General features: G+C 35.6%; 1 protein-coding gene across 1 annotated transcript in view; it reads left to right on the top strand.

Moving 5' to 3' along the window:
• The window catches only part of NALCN (sodium leak channel, non-selective), a 226,998-nt gene that overhangs the window by 27,147 nt on the left and 179,180 nt on the right, over positions 1-20,671 (top strand). The window contains exons 4-6 of the mRNA XM_036406770.2: positions 2,932-3,015; positions 4,573-4,712; positions 5,540-5,668. Coding sequence (XP_036262663.1) covers positions 2,932-3,015; positions 4,573-4,712; positions 5,540-5,668 — 353 coding nt within the window. The remainder of the gene's footprint in view (positions 1-2,931; positions 3,016-4,572; positions 4,713-5,539; positions 5,669-20,671) is intronic.

Consider the following 20,671-nt stretch of genomic DNA (forward strand, 5'->3'; position numbering starts at 1 on the left):
GGGAGTCAGCAATTTTAATGACTTTAAGAGGTTTTGATTAGTGTACAAGGCTTCTTGTCTACAGTACTAATCCTTCATGTTCTGGACTAGTGCATTCAGAAAAAATGCTAAATGAAACTTCATCAATAATTCTCAGATTTCAGCAGACACAATGGAAAAAGGTTGTGGGGTTAACACATTGCAATACTTGAGCTATTTTAGGTACAATGTCACCAGAGGTATTTAAATGTCATTTATTTGCTGTCATTGACCATGAGCATGGTATTTCAGCCTGAAGATTTTTTTCAAGTGTGAATGAAACTCACTGTTCATTGCTATTAATAAAAATTCTAGCCTGTGTTTAGCCAGAATTAGATTTTTCATGGAAGTAGCACCTATATTCTGATTTTTGCATTAAGCAGAATGTGCTCCTGCCTTAAAAATGCTTCCAATAGCAACTAACATCCACATGTCAATAGACAGTATAAAAGCATTAAAGATTCCCTGCCACATCCACTGCCAGACAAGCAGCAAATGACATTAATAGGATTTAGCTAAAGCCTCTCTACATCAAAGTGAAAAGAGCCAGGAGCTCCCCTAAAAGGAGTAGTTTCTCCAGATGTAATTCAGGTGTGCTGAGTTTCTGTGGGTGATGCTGAAAGCTGCCCTTACTGGGAGGGTGTGGTGGTGGATGCAGGCTGGGTGTGACAGTGAAGAGCACTAAGCTGCTGCAGCAGCAGCCTAAGTGGTGAGAAGACTGGAAAGGGTCATGACATCTTCCTTTGTAAAGAGAAAACAGCAAAGCTGCTTCAATCATACCACATCTATTGTGGAGAGAAAAAGCAGTTTCTAAAAAAAGATTTGGCTTTCAGGGAGAACTTGGTGGGTTATTCAGAGGAGGGTGAATACAGGGACTCCTGCCTAAGTTCCTGCTCATATCTGCACAGCAAAACTCAAGGAAGACTTTTTGTTTAGACAAAGGGTGCTTAAGAGGAGAAAAGTAATTTTCAAGGAGTTCTTCAGCAAGAGAAAGACCAATCAGCATTTTTGTTCAGAGCCACAATTGAAGGACTCAAGTAGCATGTTGATGTAAATCTCATTGGAGATTTGTTCCAGAGAAAGAGATTTAGAGTGTGAGTAGCTGATATCTGTGGAGAAATATATGTTTCTGCTTCGCAGGTACTGAGCATAACCACTAAATAGTTGAGTTCTCTCAGTCCTGAGTGAAGAGTTACTGATTAGTAACTAATAATCAGAGTTTATGTGGGGAACTAAGTCTATTTTCTTCAGGAATGACAGGCTAGAATTATGATGCAAAAGTTTCTGTTTTGTTGCTTCCCTGATTTGCAGTCTTCCTCCTCATAGTTCTTGATTGAGAACTTTAACATCCTTATGTGTTAGAAAATCTTTGTCTGAAAATAGTGCCAAAGTTCTCTGTTCTCTACTTCTGATTTGAAAATCACGTACTGTATTTTCCTGATTCCCTAACAGTTCACTTCTACCCTGAAGAATTTTTGCAGCTGAAATAAATTTTTAAAATGTATTTTGTCTCTATTTACACAATATATCATGCTGTCACCTACTGCAAGAAATAATAAATCATTTTTAGGATAGTGGATGTCACTGAAAATATTAGATTAAAACCAAACATCTTGTCTGTGCTTTTAAAATCAATGATAATGCTGAGAATTTAAAAAAATATTGAAATAACTATAACTGAGATAAAGAAAAATGTTTATAAAGCCAGGACTCACCTATGAGGCCAAAGTCCAGTAATGGCTTTCAAGATTCTTGAGACATGACAATAATTTTTCTCCAATTAGAGCTGTGAAAAGTGGATGTCAAACATTGCCATTTGCACCTGGAAGATCACTTAAGAGGACCCAAAGAGCGTATAAGACAGGGAAGACTTATTAAATCTGTGGGAAACTTCATTTAAAAAGGTGTGATTTTGTGCCCTGAGATGCTCTGTCATTTTCTCTGCATATGTTTCTACATGAATGGGATATCCACTTTCCTTAGGTGTATTTTTGTCTAGTCTGCCTTTCAACAAGCTTCATCTCTCTACATGCATTTTTCCCCAACTTCCTCTGTGCTCCACGAAGTACACAAAGCCATCTAACACTCAGCCATAATCTGTCTAATAAATGTATATATTTTTAAGTTCAGTGTTTGAAGTGAAGTGTCAGGGATTAGCAGCCCAACAAAGAAGTGTTTTTATAGCTTGTAGTAGAGGGCCTGTTTTTATAGCTTCCAGTAGAGGGCATGTTGTCAGGAATGGTGTGGAACATGAGGATATTGAAACATGCAAACTGGAACAGAGGTTGAGAATAGTGCAGAATAAAGGAAACTGAGCTTGGATGCAGAATTCTTGCTGCCTTTTAGGAGTAATCTCTGGATTGGACTGTCACCAAAGCCATGTTCTTATGTTACAGTGGTTACTGTCAAGTGCTTTTGAAATAGCAAGGCTTCTCCAGAGCATGCAACATGATTGAAAATTTACGAAAAAATGAATGTAAAATGATACTGATTTAATTGAAGCTGTTCAACAGTACTGAAATAATTGAATAGCACAATGCTAGATTGCCAGCATTTTCACTGATCTTCCTGTGTAAATATTTTATAACGGAAAATACAATGGAAAAGTAAGTCCAGTGTTCATTTTTTGTGTGATTTTTGATTTACAGCAGTCTTTGTAAGGTTTTTTTGACACAAACTTAGAAATATCATGCAAGAATGAAGTTAGTATTTATTCGCCCACACAATGTGTATATGTTTCCAGTATATTCTGATCCAGATACTAGTCTTTTGGAGTCTTTGAAAAGTGGCCTTTTAAAAATGCATAGGAAGAGCTGTGCACTTTTAAAGAGCTCTTTTAAGAGCTCTTACTAACGATGTTTGTAAATTCTGACAATAAACAAAAATTAACCTCTTAGCTTTCCTTTCTTGTAGGGTGATAGCTCCTATGTAAAGGATCGTTGGTGTGTGTTTGATGGATTCATGGTCTTTTGTCTTTGGGTGTCACTGGTTTTACAGGTAATCATTACACTTCCTTTTACAATGAATAGTTCCTTAATTGTGAAAAATACATGGCCCAATCAAATAAATGTGATTTGTGGAAGTATACTTGTACATGGATCAAATTGTTTTAAAAAACCATGCTGAATTCAACAGATTTATAATTGCACATTGCAGCATATCTATATTAGTAGTAGAATTTATCTTGATTATTTTTTCTTATTTGATCTGAAGCTTGTTAAGATAAACCCTGTGCAGACAGAAGGAGAAACAGGATCTTCAGAGAGACATTTCTCTCTTACTCCACATGACAGTTGTGCTCATTTCCATCCAGTGAGTCTAGTAGGTGCCATAGTGACTATCTCAGGCGCCTAAAGGGAGAATTATTCCAATGGTAGATGTGTGCCATTCTGTAGTTGTAATAATATAGTGAGTGGAGTGGTTTCATACAGTGTCACTCATACCTAACAAACCATTTTCCAAAACTCATATTAAAGCACAATGAAAAAAACCCAAAACATTTGAAGCAGTTTGATAATTTTTTATAAAGCAAGGAACTTGTACTTTTTCCAAAAAATGGCAGCGTTAAGGTATAGGGGAATTTTTGTCCTGCAAATCAATCAGTCCTTAACTGTTGCAGGTTTTCTGGGAAAGAACAGATTGAAAACTGTGACATTGAGCTTACAATAACATAAGGATTGTAAAAGTTCTGTAGTGATTGCTGTTAGGCACTTATAAAATTTCTGACAAATTTACCACACATTGTAATTTTCTGCTTTTTACACAGGGGAAACTTTGGTACATCTCGTACACATGCAGAATGAAGGTTGATTGTTACAGATAAGAACTGTACATTACCCAGTTTATGCATTACCAGGTTCCCTCTCCATTTTCTTAGTACTTTGAACAAACATTAAATCAAGCAGTTACTCTCTGAGAGTGAGAGACAAGGATTAAAACAAGATATTTGCACCCAATCATTCAGCCAAATACTCTTTATTGAGTGCATAACCTGTCAGTGTATTGAAGAAATGGTTCCCTGTCCTGTGCCTTGGCTGAAATTTATATTGTAAGTGGAGTCTAGGAGATCATGTACAGTTTTGTTATGCACTTGGAATTAAATGGAGAATTTATAAACATGTTGCAACTTATAGGCAGTCTGTGTACATGTACTGTTATATCACAGTAAAAACCTTAGTGCTGTGCAATGTTAACAGATACTGATTTTCATTTTGGAAATATATTAATACTTCCAGCAATGTTGTGAGAAATTTGGGGTAAGACTGGCACAGAAACAGGCAGCTGGCACAGTCTTCTTGAGTTGTTTGAGACTCAAACATTATGAACATGGGCAGAGTATATTTTGTGATTTTCATCAGGGTAATTTAGAAGTGAATTAAAGTATTTGGAAATACTTTTCTTTCTAATGAGTGTGGTAGAAATAAACTGTAAAGTAATCCAAGATTGCAAATTAAAATAAAAAACATGTATAGTATTAATACTTTTAAAAGCTCTGGAAGTGAACACAGGTGCAGGACAGGGTTTTCAAGACAAACTTGATTCTTTTTTTTGTAGGTGTTTGAAATAGCTGAAATAGTTGACCAAATGTCACCTTGGGGCATGTTACGGATTCCACGACCACTCATTATGATTCGAGCATTCCGAATATATTTTCGTTTTGAACTGCCAAGAACTAGGATAACAAATATCTTGAAGTAAGTAAGGCTGTTGTCTGAAAAATATCAGAGCTTATTTAAGTTTTGACTTAAAAGACTGACTGTATAGTCAATCAATGACCCTTCATGCTTAATGGGCATTTTTCTCCTGAGTTTTAGTTCTGGCTAAAAAATTCTTGCTATTTTCTATATTTAGGGAGTCATTAAGTTTTTTAGAAAACAATCAGAAATTTCAAATGTTTAAATAAATTTTTACGTATTTTTGCTAATAAATGTAGCAAGCAATTTTCAATGAATGGCAGTAAATTCTGTTCAATGAATATGGCCATTTAATAATCAAAGTGAATACCCTTAGTAGGGTAATATTTATAAATAACATTACATGATCATATGCCCTGACCATTCCAGTTGCCAGTGTGCTTATATTGGTGTGTATACAGATAGGAAAAGAAACACATGTAAGTCTGCTTGGTACAGCATGTAGTGGCAAAAAACATGTCATGGTAATGTGAAAGAGTTTTTGGTCTTTATTCGGTATCAAGTTTATTTCATTACTGTATCTTATCTGTATGAGTCATTAAATACTATTTTACAAAAGCCAGATTTTGCAAATTTTATTTGGGTGTTTCTCCCACCCTTTGCAGTTTTCAGCTGGTTTAATTACCCTGACTTAGGGACTTAGAAAAAAATCACAGCCCCGTTTTCTGTTTGTGCACAGAGTGAGAGAAGTTTTAAGGAGAAATGTTTTGCAGGATGAAATACTGCTCTCTTTGCACGAGCATATTTTCTATTCTATAGATTCTATTCTTTTCAGAGGAGGCTTCTCATTGCCTGTGCTTTCAGTGACCTGTTTATCTTTTTGCCAGGCGTTCTGGAGAGCAAATATGGAGCGTTTCAATTTTCCTTCTGTTCTTTCTTCTCCTGTATGGGATCCTGGGTGTGCAGATGTTTGGAACTTTTACATACCATTGTGTGACTGACGACACACAGCCAGGGTAAGTTCACCTGTGCAGGCATGATGTGGGCCTGTTCTTTCATTGCTTACATTTTATTTTAGTTGGCATTAGTAGATATAAAATGTTCTTGATAGATTAAAAGCAGTCCAGCAAAATGCACTAAGGCAAATTGAGGAAACAAAAGTAGTAAGAATTAGGAAAAATACAAATTTTAAATGTGACAGAGAGGTTACAATTTGTAGCATTTGGCTATGGTCTGACTTAGGGGGCTGAGTGACTGTGTATGTTGAGTGGGGCAGGGAGGTGACAGAGCAGGAAAGCAGAGGGGACTTTTACAAAGAGTGTTGCCACTTGAGGCCGACCTGGGTCACTGATGATTTATCACCTTTTGCACTCTTCTCTTCTTTCTTTCCCTAGAATGTCTTTTTATGGGCCAAGACCTAAAGACAGCCTAGAATCATACAATCACAGAATAGTTTGGGCTGGAAGGGACCTTTAGCAGTCATCTGGTCCAACCTCCCTGCAATGGGCAGGGACTTCTTCAACTAGATCAGGCTGCTCAGAGCTCCTGTCCAACCTGACCTTGCATGTTGCCAGGGATGGGGCATCTACCACCTCTCTGGGCAACCTCTTCCAGTATCTCAGGCCCTTTCTGAAGTAATAATTCTCTGTGACCTGATGCTCTGAGTCAAAGACCCTTTTTTTGCCCAGCCTTTGCAAAATACTGATGATAAATATTTTATGCTGGTGATTGAGTATACATCATGTTCTTGATTCAACATGTACTTAACCACAGGATTATCTCAAAGTACAATGTAGCCTCTTGAGTCACTGAGATGGCTCACAAAATCACAGATACTATGCTTACCTGTCCTGTTGAATTGAGGGTTTGACTGTGTCCTTGAGTACCATTACATTGTGAGAAACATATTGCATCTGTTTCTTTGTTTGGTCCCTGTTCCTTTGGATAGGGAGATGTTGGCTCTGGAGTTGTGGCCTTTATTTTATTCAAAATTGGATCCTTTTATTCCTCTTTTGAATTTGTCAGAACATAAAATTAATAGAGTAAGCATTGTAAGAAAGCAAAATACCACTTAATCTGCTAGTGAGCTGAATAAAATTTCTAATGATTGCAACACTTTGTGTTAAAGCTTTTTCTAAAATAGAACCTAAAAACTATCAAATATAAAATTAGAAGCAGCAGGTCCAAAAAAGGTTATAAAATCATTTGAGAACATGCTAGACCAAATACCAAAATATGGTATTTTGTTATATTAAAAAGAAAATTACTTTGGGACATTTTCCTAATTATATAATCAATGATATAGTAAAATATGGAGCTGATCTTCATATACTTCATGAAGATATGTTCTTTCATTCTAACTGTTCCTCTCTTTTTAAGAGAAAATCTTTATAGCACAGATATTTTGACAGCTTCCTGTAGACATAGGGACAAAAATTCTTTGTAAAAAATTTGCTTGTAGTAATGAGAAAGTCTGCAATTCTGTGAGTTATGGAATGTTATTTAAAAAAAAATTAGTGGAATACACAGTGCAGGAAAGATTGGTCATCATGTAATTGCTTGTGTCACTGAATATAACTTTTCCTTGAAATCAGCAGAAAAAGATGAAACGTGACATCGTAATGTTTGCCATATGGAAATTTAATTTTGTAACTTTGGTGCTGCCCATAAAATTCTGTTAATTTTTTCTGTACATGTCAGGCTGCTCTCTGAATAAGCATTAGTATTTTTTTTCAAATGGTATACAGAAACACTTCAATTTTAGGTTTTTGAAAGGCTGGATTACAGGAAAACCTTAAAAGGGACAAATATCCAGTGTATAAAATGAAATTTAAAATCTGCCTAAATAGGTTAAAGTTGGAAAAGTCAAGTATGCAGAACAGAGGGAATTTCAGACGTGAGGTTGAATATCTAGCCTTAACTCCTTTTTCTTTCAATATCAAGTATATGTTTTTAACTGTATAAGTATTAGAAATCTAATTTAAGTTACTTTTAAGGTTCCTGGGATAGGCACCTTCAGTAAGCAGTTAATCACTTTTGCCATCTCCAGACCAGACTTTTAATTTTAAATGGGCTCCCATGATTGTGTATGATGACTACAGTTACACTGGACACCACTTTTTTCCCTGAAAGTTGTTCCTCCAATTATTCTGATGAATGGTGCTCCTCCAAAGAAAAAGATACTTTTTTTCTTTGTTATTGACATGTGGATGTATACCTCAGTTTTGGCATACTGCTCATTTCTACTTTGAAAATACTGATTTCCTCTTCTTGTCTGTAATACCCATCATTATATGTTGTGAAGACTTACACCTATTTGTTCCTGTTTTAAATTTTGAGGAATGTAGTGCAAAAGCTCAGGTTGGAGTTAGGGTGGGCCTTCTTCACATAGATCAGGACTGACCTTTCCTGGAGTTAGCTCCAGAATTTATAATTCCCACCATGGGCTAGAAAAACAAATATAGAGAAAGAAATAACAGTTCTGGTGCAAAAAGAGGCCAATATGGACAGATATTGGTCCAAAATATAGTTAGAAAGAAGGGGACATGTCACTTCTGAATCCAGGAAAGTTTATTAGCTGGGATGTAATAGAGCACAAAAGTATGAAAATTGCCTTGCCAAATTTTACTTTTGTCTTTGAGGTTCAGTTTCTCAATTTTATAATGAGGGTTAAACATTCTTCTCAGAGGTTGAGTCTGTCTGTCTGTCTCTCTGTTTCAGGTGGCTCAGTTCCAGGCAATGGAGAGTGGCCAGAGTTGGCTGTACTTGTCCTTAAATAACTTCTGTCTTTAATGATACACAGCTGTAAATTTTCATTATTTTTTTCAAACCAGATCTTGGGCTCCCAAGTCAAGATTAGAAAAATGAAAAGGTTTCCAATTAGTGACCACCTGTGAGAGCTTTAATTTTAGGTGATTTGCCTCTTATTATGCAGAACTCCATGGCAAACAGGAAGGGTAAAATCTTATTTTTGTGGTCAAGATTTGATCTATTTCTGACATTTTAGAAATCACTTTTAAGTCTACTGCCTTATGAATTATTATTATGAGAGAGTCAAATTTCTTTTTAAAATGGTGTCTTAAAATCTTCCTATTCTTTTTTATTTGAAAGGACATGGTGTCTTCATCAGACACTTATTGCCTCTGACTGCAGCAAGTTCTTTTATCTTTCCATCCTTCTCAATGCCCACACTGCCTGACCTCCTGTCTCTCCACCTCCTGAGTCATTTTCTGATGTTAGCTATGACAAACAAAAATACTGAAGTAAGCTAACCACAATCTGAGTTTTCATTCTGTCTGAGAAATCAGCAAAATCTGACTTGCTTACAAAGGCTGAAAAGTTTATTGTTGTCATTTGATAAGTCCTTTTTTTCCTGTACTCTTACAATTGTCTTCCCTATAAGGAACGTTGTCTTCTTCTTATACAATTTTATTACTCTATTTCCTTGTGATCATGACTTATCTTTTTTCAACTATGCTGTAAAAATTTTTTCTTGATGATATCTTCAACCAATATCTCTTTTCCCGTCAAGAATTGGTATATTATGTAGATTTCCATAGTGTGGATCTTCTTTAGTTGCTTAAAAGATGGTGCGTTTGAAATATATAATCCAATTATCTTGATAAATCTATATACTTTAAACAGTTTGACAGGGTTGTTTTTCTGTTTGTGGTTTTTTTTTTTTTGTTATATCTGAGATTAATTTCAGAGATATACAATATAAGGTGAAAATAGTTGTGTTCCCAGATCTACTGTACTTTACTCTTGGTAACCTCCAGTATACAAAAGGTACTTTCACACAGTACAGGAGAAAGAAATTTTTTCTATATCAGTTCTGTAGCAACTTACAGCTTTCTTTATTTTTACTCCCAAGATACATTTGACTACTCAAGAATAATTCCAAAGCACATGATCGGTTTATATGTATTCCACAACAGTAAATTTTCCTTTTGTAGATCTCAATCCGCACTGGAGCTAAGGGAAAGAAAGTCTCATCAAAAGAGAAAAATGGCTAACTGCCATAAATTGTAGTACTCACCTATTTTCGCAAAGTCATTCTTTAAGGTGCCTTTTTTAACACTTTTGATAAGGTATAGGCTGAATATTTCTGTAGGCCTGTCTGCCTGTTACCATGGAGGTCAATCTAAAATCCTTCTTTGCAAAGTTTCTTGTTTAAAGCAGGAGATGCCCAGGAAAACAGATAAGAAAAGTAATTACTGAGTAATGGAAAGATCTAAGAGGCTTCTGGTCATCTTTCCATCTGTCTATGGATAAGCCACGAAAATGTCAGAAAACAGCTTCAAAGACTCTGAAGCTGAAAGTTCACCACAATATCTAATAGTGGAAATAAATACAATTAAAAAGAACAAAAGGAATTTGAGATTCTGTCTTACATCAGCAGTGGGAAAGTAAGAATGAGTAATTAGGTTTCTGAGAAAGGGAAGAAATCAAAGCCCAAGCTCGAAAAATCAGTGTAATAGGACTTCTTTAACAGAGCACATTAATTTATTGATTTTAGTGGACAACCAGATCTGCTTTATTACTGTCTTTGGGACTTATTTGCAATCTCTCTTACTGGTAGCATGTCTCTAGGATAAACTCCTCAGGGACAAGAGAAATGGAAAAAAATTTACTTTTCCCAGCCTGATGTTATTTAAACCCCAACCAAAACCAATTAAAATACAGCATCAGTCATAAAGGGAAGTAATTCAGTTTACTTCATGTCAGAAGAACGGATGAGAGTGCTGGTGTGGGAGCAGTATTGGTGCCCAGGAGATAGAGACTTCAGGAGTTGAGCTCTTGTCACTTTCATGGGGCATGTGTTTTCTGAGCAGAAATCATGTTTTTTATTAGAATTGTGATATGGATAGTTACCCAAAATAATTACATTGTTAATTAATTTAACACATATTTTACACTGTTTTTGTTTTTCCAGCTCAGTTTTAAACAAAAAGATGACTTTTTAGTGATGGTCTAGGATAGAATGATGAGAACCCAATTATTTCAGCTCCTGGTGGCTCAGTAATGACATGTACTTGTCTGTATTAAGATTTGGAGCGGTCTAAGTTTACACAATTCTCTGTCTCAGTGCAGACATCAAAGTTGATTGAATTTCTTCTCAGCTGGTCAGTTTTTATGAGATTTTTTTAAGAATAAGTTTTTTTGAGTAAACTAGAGTGGATTTTATACATTATTTGGAAATTGGCTCAGTGTAAATACAAGAATTTGAATAACATAATCTCCTTTTTGCTGTAGGGAAAGTTTTATATTGAGCCACAAGATTTTTACCAGAAATAATGCCTGGTGAGTACTGAGCTTTCCATGGAAACCAGCAAGAGACCAGGATTCCAGAAGTCAGAATTTCCTCCAGTGTATCACAAAATTGAGGGAAAGACCAGACATTCCCAGAAAAATGGAATCCCAAGAGTGATCTCCACTGAATCTGCCTGATGGGTGATTGAAGAGTTGATTTCTTAAACATAAAGGAAGCTAGGAAAATTCTGTTCCTTATATTGCAAGAAGAATCCAGGCAACTAATAGAGAAGGCTGTGGATGTCCTGACATTCACAGGTTAAATAACAGTACATCTAATTTAACCTTGAAATGCTGTGCGAAAGAATCACTTCTAGATGTGCAAGCATTTGTAAGGAATGCTGAGAAAGAATTTTGAAAGAGATCTGTTTCCATATTGTTTCAGATCTCTTTTCATGAGTGATCTGTTTAATACACTATTTTGAAAACCAGGGGACTGTTTTCAGTTTTGCATTGTTGCCTGGAAGTTGAATGTGATGCCTAAATTCTATTCCTCTCCCTTGCATTAATGCAATTCAATAAGGCCTGGGAAATGCTGGGATACTCATCCATCCCAAGATATTTGTGAGCACACTGAAGCCATCATCTCAGCTATTTTATTAGTTCTGAGAACTTGTGGAGAGTGGGTGGGAAGCAGGAAAACGGTAGAAGTCTACAAAAGGAGGAAGGAGACAGGACAAGAAAAGCCAGGGAGTTATATCTGGGATACTTAGGCTTAACTTCTTTCCCTGAAAGAATTCTGTGGTAAATAAACAAAACTTTTGTAAGCAGTTGGAAGAAAACAAGGAAGTGAGTAGGAGCTAATATGGATTTCTAAAGGATGAACCATGTCAAATACATATAATTGCCTATGGCAGTATAACAGCCATGTGAAATGAATGTCATATTTCTTTCATTTAGAAAGGCTTTGTAGCAGTCTCACAGGACATTTTTGTAAGCTGGCAGGAGAAACATGGTTGAGGTGAAAATAATCATAGAATAGGTCCAAAACTGCTTAAAAACATGCTCAATGGGATGCTATTAATATCAGAACAGAAAGAACAGAGATCCTCATAATTCTGCCATGTGCTTTGTGGAGTTTCATTAATATCCTGCATGGTGGTACACTTATTGCACTGAGGATGATGTGAGGTTGGGAAGGACTGCACATGTTTCGGAAGGCAAGATTAGAATGCAAACAGTCTTGAAAAATGGAAGAAATGCTCTGAAAAGTTAGATGAAAGGCAGCAGGGACAACATACTGCACTTAGGAAAAACCAGCTGTACAAATACAGCATAGTGAGTCATGTGGAAAAGGTAGTTCTGCATAAAGTGATTTAGAAGCATAATGGAGGAACGGAGATCAATAGTACTGTGCACATGTAAAAATGTAAAATTGTAGTGTCTTACAACCTATGGGCATCATCTGGAGAGAGTCTAAAGGAGCAAATATATATAGAGAGAGAGCAGAATTGATAAAGATTGTTCAGCAGTTTTTTAACTTTAAAAGAGTAGTAGACATATCACAGGTTTTGTGTGGATAAGCACTTTTGCACAGAATATGGGAATATTCTGTGCAAAAGGGAACATGGTCACACTTTCTGTAATACACTAGAATAAGAAGTACATGTACAAAATTTCAGGATGAAAATTTCATGTTAGACAGGACATTAGGAAAAAAGTTTGCAGTGGTAGGTATAAAGTTGCACCTATTTCTTAGACAGGCTCCCAGTTTCACTCCTGAGGATCTTTAAAACAGCCTGTGGGAACTTCTCTCGAGAAAAGTAGAAATAGACTGGGGCAGAGAACTATATTTAATGTCCTGTAGAGTGTTCATATCCAACCTTATTTTTCTGTGATTTTATGTAGTCCTTCTTGACATAACAAAGGGTCAAGTATTGTTATCCTGGGCATCTGAAGAACAATTTGCCTTTACTACATCCCTTTTAAAGGGAGACACATTGAAAGTGAGGAGGATTGGATGCAGAGCTATTGTACATTAGGACAGAAGTGAGAGTGGCTGCCTGCAGTTTTTATTGTTTTCTCTCCTTTTGTGTACCAACTAAGGTGAGAGCCTATTCATGAATGTTCCAACTTCATTTTTCATCCTTTTGGACATGGAAAGTCCAAACCTCCCACCAAAACATGCTTTTTACTCAAATAAAGGCTTAGCGTCCTCATGCCTTCTCCTTCTTAGGGGGACCTGCCAAGGCAGCAGAAGCAAGAGTCACTACCTGGTACAGTTTAGCCTTTTGTGCTGTCTGACTCTTTTATTAATTGTCATGGCCATTGCCCGGCAGCAGTATTAAAACTACAATCCAAACCAACTTATTGTACACCTTCTACCTGGCAGGTTAATGAGAAGGGCTTTTCAGCTGCTATTTGAGGACAAAGCTTTGGTTACAATCTGTCAATACCTCATTCAATTTTTCTTTAGAGCTGGAGGCAGCCTGAAGGCTTGAAGGCTAGACCAATTTGAGATTTTACATTTTGGTCTCTTGGAAACCCAGCAATATTTTAGATCCCTGAAAAAGTTATTTGACCTTACTGTAGGTCTGCAGCTGTGTATTTTAATAATACTTCTTGCCTGCAATGCCCTGACAGAGAAGCCCTTTCACCAGATAAAACAGCAATCCAGTTTTGGCAGTAAGTCTTCCTGCATACTTTGAGTACCAGTCATGCTATCAAATGGAGATATCAAGCTGCTTTTTCCCAGGTGAAGTGAGAGCTTTGGCAGATGGGCCTTGTCAGATGGCCAGTCATCAAATGGTAGTTTCCTTTTTGAGATAGCTGGACGATGTTGAAAACTTTTTCTTAGGTTCTCAGTGGTAGCATCCCCTTTTTCTGGGCTAATCACATCTCCTGCCATTTCAGATGTTTGTGACTGGTGTGTGTAAATGCATTTGATGAAGACATCCTGTGTATGGTCTTCACACTTTGCAACACAACCTTTAGGAAGGAATTAGTTTTGCATGTAGTTCAGATTTGGATTCAGGGCAGTATTTTCTTTTCATGCTGAAGATCACCCTGTCTGGTGACTAAGGAAAAAGTCTAGTGAGATAAAACTGCATGTTGCAGTGGTCCAAAGAAAGAGTCAGGAAAACTTTCCCCACTCATTGGATGCAGCTAACTCTGCTTTGTGGGTGAGGCATCCAAAAGTGCAAGTAAGGTTTGATGGAAGTAATTCCCAGATGAATGTCAATCTTGGGATTTTCAAATCCTCCAGTGCAGATTATTTGCCCTGTGTTTTCCTTATAGTGGTTAGACAGCAACTTAGAAGATATTTTTCTATATTTCATCCAGAGTACTCCAATATATAACATTAAGATTTTTTGGAGTGGTCCTGAGCTTCAAAATCACTAAATACTTTAAAATAACTTGGATAGAGTCTTCAGCTTAGATTGTTATACAAATTTCAGTTCACGATGTTGCAATTTAAAAGACAAGAGAGGTGATTTTTAATCTTTCTTCTAAATACTATAAATTAATGCTGTTTTGGTACTATATGTATGAGATCACTTCAACTTGTAAATAAGTCTAATTTAATATACCTCAATGACATGCAGATTCATGCAAGCTAGCTGGATTTGATTTTAACTCTTCTGTTTATGTCCTGTATATTAAGCACTTAGAGTGACAGCCTCCTTCATTGTGTAAATGCCATTAATTCATGTTATTTTGATTCTTCTGAAATAAGTTTTGCATTAGCATACATATCATGCAATTGCCATTTGAATTCAGCTGTGTCAGGATTGACTGTTGCAGCCACAAAAATGGGGCATCATAGATTTGTTATGTCATGTGGAATTTGATGAAATCTCAAACTAGTACTGTTTGTGCATGTTACTTTATAAAAAATGTATACTGGAACTTCTGACATTTTCTTTTTTGAGCTTTTTTTCTAGTACTTGTGTGTACATTTCAGCACTTTCCATAGGATATATTTCTTCTTTCACTCATTTTTCTGTGGTGAACTTCAGTACTTAGTTACTTTGAAGGGTAATGGCTGAGTAAGTTGAATTTAATTTCCTCTAATGCCAGTAACAAGTGATCAAACCAATAGCTTGTCAAATTTGTTGAGTACCTGCAACCATCCTGTTTTCATTTGGGCATTCTCATTTGGTTCATTTTGTGACACCTTTGTGTAACATAAGCCATGAGATCTGCCATGAGAACAGAATCATCTGACTTTGATGATAGCAGCTGTGCTAGGAATCTAAATACCCTGAATTTCCTCTCTAGCTGTCAGAGAGAGAAGGGTGCTTAAGGTGTGGATGAACCCACTGATCTTGAACCTCTGGAGTTGTATTTCCCTCTCTCTACCTTCATTGCCTAAAATGAGGTAGGGTAAGTCAGGACATCAGACCTGAAGTCTTTACTTGTGCAGCTCGTTCTAGAGGTTCAGCAAAGAGGTGTTGGATCTTTGAACTTTTGCACCCTGAAGTGTGAGATAAGGTTGGTGATTTAATCTGAATCTGTTCAAAATTCCTGTGCAGTGAGTAGCAATAGAAGCAGCATCAAAGGTACATTTTTAGATCCTAACTTAGGTCACATGTGAAATGAAAAAATACTACAATCAAAATCAAACCCAACTTTACTCAGTATTGCTGCCTCACATAATAGGCAATCTGATGTGGTGCCTTATTACTGAATATGGGCAGGAGAAGAAAGTGCATAAGACCATTACTTTTCTTAATTTGTTGAATAAACATGTAAGTAATTTTTGTCTTCTAAAATGAGAAAAAAAGTAAGATTATCCAAGTTCCATCCACGGACTCCAATTTAGACACTACAAGATTGTGAAAACTGGCAACCCCCCCCCAATACAGAAGCCTGAATGTGAACAGATAAATAGTGAATAAAAGATCTAAGCTCAATTGCAAGATATTAAAAAAGTAATTTACATTGGGGAAAATTACTGAAAGAAAATATATTAGCACTAGTAAGATATTACAGTATCTATATATTGAATTTAAAATTAAAAGTAACTATTGTATCATCTAGTCAGGCTTCAATTTTTTCCCTTCTATGACACCTTATAGCCTGTGTCTGACTCCAGTGCATCTCCTAGGTGTGTATCTATTCTTGACTGGTTTGCAGAAGAACAGTCATAAGCAAGGGAACTTTTTGTTTCTTACAAAAACTATTTCATTGTTAAAAAGTGTTCCTAATTCATAATTTTAATTTGTCTGGCTTCTACTGTTAGCTTTCTAATCTTATTCTTGTTATAATTTTTTATGCCAGATTACACAGAACCTTAATTCCTAGTATTTTCTCTGTGTGAATCCACTTAGAACAATTGAAGCACCTTTCAATATGTGTTTCAATAAACTAACATTATTTAGCTCTTTAGATCTTTTTCTGCAAACCATCTTCTTCAGTGTTATCATTTTCATTTTTTCTATGACTTCTTCAGTTTTTAAAATATTAAAACTGTGATCAAAAATCTGTATGTAATACTAATCATAATTTGTATGAGTTTCATATGCAGAAGAACATTAATTCATTATTGCTTTTGTGTGTACAGTCTGGGGAAGCAGTTTCTTCTTGCCATGATGTTATTGGGACTAATATGAGAGGATGCCTTGTTATATCCCCTCATCTCAAATTTTGTGTGGCACCTATATTCTATAACATAGTATTTCCATCCTCTTATCCCTTTTAATGCATAGGCCACAGGCCAGTGATCCTGCCATTATAACCTTGCATTTGGCTGTATTAAAGCATATTTTAGGTTATTTGATCAAGCTAACCAAGTAATTCCGATAACTTGTCATAATGCCTTGTTCTTATTGTTATTTGTGTTTCCACCCTTATTCTTATTTTCGTATGTTTCTCCCTCATTTTTTCTGGTAGATCATTTTGATAATTTCACTGGGAAGTGTTTTTGACATGTCAGTTAATCAGTTTTCAGCCCATTTAGCTGGTACTTTATTGATATTATATAGTGCCAACTTTTTAATCAGCCATATGTTACTGAATGAATTGCTTTACAAAGTCCAAGATAGGCAATTTCATTTGACAAATCTGTAATCTTACAAAAATCATGTTGCTATGATGAGTATTATTTTCTCTAAATCCATTCTGGCTGCCACTTATTACATTAATGTTCTTTACTCTTTACCAACTAGGCTTTTTATCAGCTTGCTCTTTCTTTTGTCTTGCTTGATGTTAGGCTAAGCACTTGGGCTGCTTGTTCTTTAAAAATTAATGGCACATTAGCATTCTTCCGGAATTTCCCTGCTATTTCAAGATTTATCAAAAATTAATGGAAGAGATGCCCTCGGTTATTTGGGCTTGTTGATTTGAATATAATTATCCCTAGCAGATGCTGTCTGGTATTCTCTTCAGTTACTAATTCTTGATTAGTAGAATCTATGTTTGCCAAGCTAAAATGTAAAATACGGAACGTTGCCAAATCTTAAGCTTTGTGTTTATGCTGTTTGTAAAGCCATGAGTCCTTAAGCATGCCCTATCTTATCTTTCAATATGATAAAAGTAATGAATAGATATAAGACAAAATCTGTTACCAGAAAGAGTTGAAAGCTTTATAGTTATAATTACAGATATAATTATGAGAAACATTAAATATGGATGAAAACTTTGCACTTAGAGTTTAAAAGATAACACAGATTTTGTTGTTGGATTAAAAACAGGAAACTGGCTCTGAAAGTATGGTACATGAAACTTTAGATTTAAATTTGACCAAAAGTAAAATATTTAAAAATGACCCTTGGGAATACTCAGGAATATTAAGATTAGAAAACATCAGAGGAAGAATTATGCCTAAACAAATCTGCAGTCCTTAAACCAGAGAGCTACTCTCTGACATTTCTTTCATTTTCACCAGTGATTTTGGATGACAGTCCTAGATTCTCTCGAACCTGTAATGGCTCCAGCAGCAGCATTGTTCTAAGTTACCATCTATTTCTGCACCAATTAGAAGGTGTATCAGTAAAACTCAATTGCAGTATGGTGCCATTTCACTGAAGTTAACAATCATATGTGTGTCTCACTACAGGGACAAGACTGAGTGCAAAGTTGAAAAAATTATGCCCAATCATAATGACTTACTACTGCAAATTTTACAGATATCAATATCCATGATTTATTTGTTAATATTGTCCTTGTTAAGCTGAGATCATAATGGGGTAATAATTATTAAAATAGTAAACAGAAGACTTTGTGATACAAACAAAGCTGTTACAAATACAATAGCACAATATTGTTACTATTCTAACAATTGTGCAGAAGCAGCTGTTATTATTGTTAGGCCCATAAAAAGAGCACTAGTGTAAGGAAGTAGTCTAGGAGCTATCTCTTGACAGCAGTGTATGTTTGTTGTATGTGCAGAGTTTCCCACTTAGAGAAGGAAAAGAAGAAGGAGAAAAGTACTTGATTGGATGAGCACACAAAGAATTAAGACATGGCTTTGGAAATAAGAGATACATATAAAAGGAAAAATCAAAGGAAATTTGCCTAGGTACTTAGATTGTTTTCATGGTCACTATGCAACAAATAAACTTTAACCTTTCTCAATTTCACTTTTTGCAAGGAATCAGATAAAAAGCAAGAAATTTTCCATCTAGGCTTCCTGTCTTTCAACTTCCCAGAGTTTCTGAAAACAAATGTAACTCGGAATACTAAATAAAAATTCAAATATTTTTACTACCTAATGGTATCATCAGGTGTATAGCAATTGCCATGAATTATCTGAGCCTTTAATAGGATAAGGTCTAATTAGAAAAGTAATTTAAAACTTCCTTTCTGCACAATGTTTCTGTATAATATTGTCATAAAAATCTTAACCACAGATTTTCTCATTTCTATTGGTATAAAATTACAGCAATTAATTATAGTTATGCCATGAGTATTTTTTCTTTTTATCTCTGTAAATTCTCTTCCTTAAGGAAATTCTTTTGGTTGGAGAACAAGATTATATGCTCTATAACTGGCTGAAGGTACAGGGGGGAAAACAAACTAAGGCTAAGGACTTGGCTGATCATAGGAAGTGTCATTTTTTTTTAACTTGAAGGGTTTTTAACTTGATGCACTTACCCCTGGGCAGGCATTTGGTGTTACTGATGTATTCAAGATGCTTAAGTAGGACACAGAGCTCTCAGAGACCTGGGACCTCCTAGATCAGCATCTAAATACTGATGGCTACCATGAGGCATCCCCAAGGCAGCAGTAATCAGTGTGAGGAAAATAAAATTGAGTTACAAGTTTTGGCTATTTACATTGACTCAGTTGTGGGAGGGAGCTTTAAATCTAGAGTGTGAAGTGTTGGTGATTAAACAACTTATTCTGCATTTGGTGTGAGAATCTGTTCTTTTTTATGATTCATTGAATTAGAAATATATTTGTAAAAACTAAGTTTTTGTTTGCTACCCTAGCAATTAGCATTTTCTATATCAGAGTTGTGACTTCAGAGGTTCCACTACTATTAATATACATCTATACATATTTTGCTTTTGTATTCTGTTGTTTCAAAAAAAGCACCAAAAAAACAGGATGATTATGACACAGCTGACCTTACTTTCCCAGTATGAATTCAGCTTTTAATTTACATCTCATTTCATAAAATACTGATGTGAGATAAAATTTAAAGCTTTAAAAAATAGTTTGTGGACTATAATAATTGTGTTGAATAGTGCAGGGAAGTTGTTTTGTGGTAGTAGATGACCCTGATTTTCAGAATAAAGACAAATTATTAGATATCATTGACCTATATATGTAAGAGAGCAGTGTATTAATATTCATCAGATAACTTGTCTAAAGTCAATGTAGAAACACAGTATTACTTCATCAGAAAGCATTTACTGAGAGATCCTAGCTCAGCATTCATTTAATTTGAGCTTCAGGAAAAAGGTCTGTGTAACATGGAGTTCTCTGGATTTATTTATTTATTGCTAGAGTCTCACTAGCTTGGTGCTTTTCCCTTGTGTTCTGGCAATATGGCAAAGCAGAAGCATCTCTTCTGAAACATATAGGATTGGATTATTTTTTTTCAAAATTCCATGTTCAGTTAGATGTCTAGCAAAAGAAAAAACCTATAATTCTTGATATCTAAAAGAAAAATCTTTTATCAGTCATGTGATCTAAGCTTATTTTGGTATTAGTACTTTCTATACAGCAGTGTCCATTTTTTGTTTAGGTTCTATCACTTTCTGAATTTGTTGCTTGACATTAAATCACAGTTACTGAGAGTAACCTTTAAAGTCTTCAGAACTGCATAATCATTCTCTGTTCTCAAAGGTTTTTGTTCTCCTTCATCATATGCTTGGTGTGATTTTGATGTAGCTGGGTTCATAGGGTCTCCCAGGTCACTAATGGAAATAGATAGCACAGAACACAGTGCCAATTCCTCTGAGCCCCAGTTAATGTATTGCTCCCTCTTTGGAAGCTGCACCATTGCTACTTATTTGCATCATGGTTGACCAGCCATTTTTTATGTCTGCTATGATATTTTTAACATGCAGTATCTCTCCAGTCAGCAGCTGGGCAGCCTGGTTTTGTACAGGGACAAACACAGGGTTCCTTTTAACAAATACAGAAAACCTTTCAGCTCCAGTTAAGTTTTACTTATTAACTTCTTTACTTAATCAACCATTTCAAATTATTCCTTATACCTTAACAATAAACCAATAAGTACACTACTTAGGTTTTTTTTGGGGGTTTTTTTTCAGATTTTCTGGACCTGGAAACTGCACAAGAAGCTTTCTAAT

This window comes from Molothrus ater, chromosome 2 (assembly GCF_012460135.2).
Source record: "Molothrus ater isolate BHLD 08-10-18 breed brown headed cowbird chromosome 2, BPBGC_Mater_1.1, whole genome shotgun sequence".
Taxonomy (NCBI): Eukaryota; Metazoa; Chordata; class Aves; order Passeriformes; family Icteridae; genus Molothrus; species Molothrus ater.